A 6,166-nucleotide genomic window follows, 5' to 3' on the forward strand; every position below is an offset into this window, starting at 1 on the left:
TTTCAGGCTCCTGAGAAGTAAACACACACAGGGGATACTTTATTGCCATTGCACTTTCATCATACAAACAAAACATGTAGAAAACTGCTGGTATGTTTGTGGTTTTGTTACTTAAGTAAAAGTACAGATGCAGGAGCAAAACATTAATAAATACAAAAACATAAAAAGTCATTTACACAGAACTACTAAAGAGTCAAACTGAGACCTTTCCTGTTTAGACACAATTTTTGTTTGCTTCAATATAAAATTTAATCAAGTTGTCCCCCATGAACATGCTAAAAAACAAAACAAAAATAATTTCAGCAGATCTAAAATCACTTTTACTTTTCAGGCCAGTTAAAAAATGCAGTGGCGTAGAAAGTATCCACTGCAAAATATATGTTTGTACTTTTCCAGCACTGTAAAAAGGTGTGTAACCTTTCGTGTCGGATGGAGCCGGTCTCCATCAGAACACGTGTCTGTGAAGGTGGAGGCTGAGGACCGCTCTGGGCTGCGGCACGAACAGAAGACCCCTGTGTTTCCTCCTCAGAACCTCGTCACGCCACCACCAGGACGACCAGAGAACTACAAGCAACAAGGCAACGGAGAAACTGTGGAGCACAAGATTGTAATTTAACACCGGATTAAAGTTTGCAGACGAGTATTTCACTTGTCACTGCGTTCCCGAGTTTACATCACAGCGACCTCCTGCATCCTGATTACCGTATTTTCCGGACTATAAGTCGCACCTTTTTTCATAGTTTAGCCGGGGTGCGACTTATACTCCAGAGCGACTTATATGTGATATTATTCGTCATTTTCACTCTGGCAACCGCAAGAGGGCGCTCTAGGCTTTAAACGACGGAGAAGAAGAATCTGCACTTCCTCTACCTCTGGAGTTTGTGGAGTTGTTTAGAAGTGACACAGAGGAAGAAGAATTCAATGGATTTAGTGATTTGGGGTAATACTGATGCTTTGGTAAACTTGTTAGCATGTTCTTTATGCTATAGTTATCTGAATAACTGTTAATATGTTACGTTAACATACCAGACACTTACCACAGTTCTGTCTGTGCCTCATGTAGCTGAAGGTGTTACGTTAGCATACCTACACCTATTCACCATGTTCTCTCATCTGTTATTATTTTAAACTGCATTTCAAGATGAAATGTCTGTTCTTGGTCTTGGCTTTTATCAAATACATTTCCCCCAAAAATACGACTTATACTCCAGTGAGACTTATGTATGTTTTTTTCTTCCCTATTATACATTTTTTTGCTGGTGCGACTTATACTCCGGAACATACGGTAGCTTCAGAGAGCTGACGAGATCAGCCAATGGCAAGCAGGTATGGCCAATCATCGCTTAAGTGCCTCCATGGAACCTCAGCCTCCTCAAACAAACTATCCTGCAACAACAGCAGGTTTTCATATGCTTTTCCGTTGTCTGAACATGTATGTGTGCAGCATAGCGGCCTCTCAAGTCTAGAATAGCCCTGTCTAAGCAGCGGGGGCCTAGGGGCTGCAGGGGGAAACAGCCTGGAATGTTCGATCAAGCATGAACCCGAGAAGAGCGAGGCAGCCTTAGCGCACAGCATCTGGCGGAAGGACAGATTTTACATTTACTTGAAGTGGCAGAACTGAAGACAACAACAAACAAATTTGTGAATGTATTTCCGCTTTCCCGCTCACGCCCGGATCGCACCTGAGCAAAGAATAAAAGAGCTCGATTCATGATAAAAATGGCTCAAACTGTACAGCTGCGGTGCAAAAGCTACAGCTCCACCGCGTGAACGCAGAGAGTTGCTCAGCCCTCAGAGCACCATGGATGCTTTTTATGCACATATAAAGTTATGTCCTTATTGTGTAAACTCGACGAATTGACAAGAAAATCCAAATGCTGTTTCGACCGTTAGATTGGTATGTCTCCGTTTACCTGAGGATCATGAAGAGGCCGTTGCCGTCGGGGACCAAGCCTCGCCTCCTCTGCTGCATCACCGTGGCGACCATGGCGAAACACGTGAAGAGGAAGAGGACGACGGTCTGCCTCTCGGTCACGACAAACCTGCCTCAGTCACAAACACGGGTAAAAAAAACACTCACGTACAGTTTTTATTATTTATTTTACTTCTTCTGCTTCGTCCGTAACACACTGACCTTTGACCTTTTCAGCCCGGCCCGATGGCTCTCATTTGACAATATCAGATAGTTACGGAATTCACAGGTATAAACCCACATTCTTCAGCAAATACACTGTAACTTATTCACTCAAGGCTACGAACACTGGAGAGCATTGTGGAAATTAGGTGCTAAAATGTCACTTTTTCAGACTAAAAATCTAAATATGATGTATTAAGTGAATGATAAGTATGTTGTTGCCTTATCCCTTCTCGTGAAAGGGACGTTTATACTTGTGATTTGCTTTATATGGAGCATGTCGTACATTTGACCCATCGTTTACTTGGATTAACTCTCAGGAGCAAAGGAGGATGGCATTGAGACGAGCCGGACCTCCCAAACTGTTAGATAAGTCCCTTTAAAGTGTAGTTTTAAACAAAGACCAGACATTGTTAAGAGTCATTAGTCTGTTCACTCTGAGTAGTGCCTCATACATGATGCACGCGCTCACACAGGCTCAGTTACATCACACCTGAGTGAAACAAGACCCTCCCCAGCTGCTCGCCACTATGAGTCTTAACTTTCAGATTGAAGTCTCACGTTGCTTTAAAGGTCCCATATCATGCAAAATCGACTTTTCAGAGCTTTTAAACTTCTTACAGTGCTATTGGTGCCTCATATATGTGCCCAAAGTGTTTTTTTGATTGATTCCTGCAGTCTTTAGCTATAGAACAACATCCCTCCTTTTCCTCGGATGTGCAGACGTACGGGGCCTACCTACAGCGACGCATCATACCTACAGGAACGCTACAGGGATGCTAAAGGGACGCGACATACCTACAGGGACGCATCATACCTACAGGAACGCTACAGGGATGCTAAAGGGACGCGACATACCTACAGGGACGCGTCATACCTACAGGAACGCTACAGGGATGCTAAAGGGACGCGACATACCTACAGGGACGCGTCATACCTACAGGAACGCTACAGGGATGCTAAAGGGACGCGACATACCTACAGGGACGCGTCATACCTAAAGGGACGCGTCATACCTACAGGGACGCGTCATACCTACAGGAACGCTACAGGGATGCTAAAGGGACGCGACATACCTACAGGGACGCGTCATACCTAAAGGGACGCGTCATACCTACAGGGACGCGTCATACCTACAGGAACGCTACAGGGATGCTAAAGGGACGCGACATACCTACAGGGACGCGTCATACCTACAGGAACGCTACAGGGATGCTAAAGGGACGCGACATACCTACAGGGACGCGTCATACCTAAAGGGACGCGTCATACCTACAGGGACGCGTCATACCTACAGGAACGCTACAGGGATGCTAAAGGGACGCGACATACCTACAGGGACGCGTCATACCTAAAGGGACGCGTCATACCTACAGGGACGCGTCATACCTACAGAGAAGCGTCATACCTACAGGGACGCGTCATACCTACAGGGAAGCGTCATACCTACAGGGAAGCGTCATACCTACAGGGACACCTCATACCTACAGGGACACGTCATACCTACAGGGACGCCTCATACCTACAGGGAAGCGTCATACCTACAGGGACGCCTCATACCTACAGAGAAGCCTCATACCTACAGGGACGCCTCATACCTACAGAGAAGCCTCATACCTACAGGGACGCCTCATACCTACAGAGAAGCGTCATACCTACAGGGACACCTCATACCTACAGGGACACGTCATACCTACAGGGACGCCTCATACCTACAGGGAAGCGTCATACCTACAGGGATGCCTCATACCTACAGGGACGCCTCATACCTACAGGGACACGTCATACCTACAGGGACGCCTCATACCTACAGGGACGCGTCATACCTACAGGGACGCCTCATACCTACAGAGAAGCGTCATACCTACAGGGACGCCTCATACCTACAGGGAAGCGTCATACCTACAGGGATGCCTCATACCTACAGGGACACGTCATACCTACAGGGACACCTCATACCTACAGGGACACGTCATACCTACAAGGACACCTCATACCTTCAGGGACACGTCATACCTTCAGGGACACGTCATACCTACAGGGACGCCTCATACCTACAGGGACACGTCATACCTTCAGGGACACGTCATACCTTCAGGGACACGTCATACCTTCAGGGACACGTCATACCTTCAGGGACACGTCATACCTACAGGGACGCCTCATACCTACAGGGACGCCTCATACCTACAGGGACACGTCATACCTTCAGGGACACGTCATACCTTCAGGGACACGTCATACCTACAGGGACGCCTCATACCTACAGGGACGCATCGTACCTTCCCTGTTTCAGTCCCTCCTCCAGGAAGCACTCTGCACCTGTAACTATGCACTCAGCTCCGGGAATGCAGTACAGCACAGACGCAGCACCTCCTCAGACTCTCTTCTTTCTGTCTTTAAAGCTCTCACACTGAAGTCATTGGGAGTAAACATTTCTCAACTGATCATTTAGGAGGAAAACTAGTCAAATAAAGTCTGAAACAAACATTGTGTTGTTACAAAACCTTTCTAAAGTTTTATGGGTCTTTTGCCACAGAATAAAGACTGGATTAAAGTTTACAGTCTGTTCTGTTAGAATGCAGCAGCTGTTGTTTTCTTCTTGTTTTCTTCCTGTTTCTGAAAGAACAGCATAAACTCTTTCATCACTGGAGCAGATACTGATACTGTGCAACATTTAACTGCTGCTAAACTTGAGAAAACAGTGCAAAGAAACATCGAGGGCAAGTCATTTGAGTGTAATATCAAACATTTTGTTCAATCGAATTATGGAACATAATCCTGATAAATACTTGCTCAAAGTCTGTAAAAATGATACTTTTGATCTGCTGAGTGAAGTCTGACGTAATGATGTAAAACGTCTGAGTTTGATGATAATGAGCTAAAACAACCTCTTGTGTTTCTCGTTCTAAGATTTTGATTTAACTACACTTGAACTGAGCTCTACCTGATGACTCAGCAAACATAACTAACTGCCAAATCAGGGCTGTGTTCCAAACCGGGTAATGACGAGGTGTCCGTTTCACCCAGGGCATTTCAGAGATGCAAACACAGCTGACATTTACAGGACTCTGGACGTCTGACCTCAATGTAAACGAGTTCAAACCATTAAAAAATATTATGCATGTTCAACATAACCTCAGAGTTTATTCAGCTTTCTCATTATCATTTAAACCTCACACAGTTGCGCTGTTGTGACCCGCTCATGCCGTGCGGCCCGCGGCGTGTTCTGCATTCAGCTGCATAACTTTAATATTCATTGAACTTCATGTATTTTTCCCGAGTTACATTTGTTGCGTCGTCAGGCAGAGCGGATCATAATTGGGATAAACAAAACCATAGCGACAGAATCACCTCCTGCTGCCATTGGTTCTAGTTGCCAATGTAAACAAAGGAAATGTGTACAGCTTTCCAAATGAGCAGTATTTTGTGTACTTTATCTGTTCTCTTATCGGACTGTGTATATTAATGTGTATTGTACGTGCTGTCCCCCCTGTCTGTAAATACCCCCCCCCTTTTTTGTATATGTCAAAGCGTCTTTGGGTCATTGAAAAGCGCTATATAAATAAAAGGTATTATTATTATTATTATTAACCAGTTTCAATGTGATTTTGAGCTTTCAATTCTCAGATTAACTATAAGTCTGTGAAACGTCATGGAAACGGACTGGAATGTGCCGTTGCTCTCACCAGACGTAGAGCGTGTTCGGCAGCGCCAGGAGCCAGGCGGAAAACGGCATCTTCTGCTGCTGTTTTTTGTGACAGAAACATCCGCCGAAGAAAAGGAAGAGCACCGAGAAGACCGGGACGAACCTGCGAACGGACATATATGTGTAGAGAAGAAGCAGGAGGAGGAGAGAGTCATGACAAGAAGCAGGAGGAGGAGAGAGTCAAGGCAAGAAGCAGGAGGAGGAGAGAGTCAAGGCAAGAAGCAGGAGGAGGAGAGAGTCATGACAAGAAGCAGGAGGAGGAGAGAGTCAAGGCAAGAAGCAGGAGGAGGAGAGAGTCAAGGCAAGAAGCAGGAGGAGAGAGA

The 6,166-nt window shown here is 45.6% G+C and overlaps 1 protein-coding gene across 1 annotated transcript; it reads right to left on the reverse strand.

The window, feature by feature from the left end:
* Positions 1-444: 444 nt before the first annotated feature.
* Positions 445-5,960, reverse strand: cln6b (CLN6 transmembrane ER protein b). Its single transcript, XM_072434417.1, has 3 exons — positions 5,824-5,960; positions 1,914-2,042; positions 445-590 (listed from the first exon to the last, which is right to left on the reverse strand). Exons 1-3 carry the CDS (start codon positions 5,958-5,960, stop codon positions 446-448), a joined length of 411 nt encoding a protein of 136 aa, XP_072290518.1. The 3' UTR covers position 445.
* Positions 5,961-6,166: the final 206 nt, after the last annotated feature.

This window comes from Eucyclogobius newberryi, unplaced genomic scaffold (assembly GCF_026437365.1).
Source record: "Eucyclogobius newberryi isolate DKJ021-1_F unplaced genomic scaffold, fEucNew1.0.hap1 SCAF_7, whole genome shotgun sequence".
NCBI classification, from domain to species: domain Eukaryota; kingdom Metazoa; phylum Chordata; class Actinopteri; order Gobiiformes; family Gobiidae; genus Eucyclogobius; species Eucyclogobius newberryi.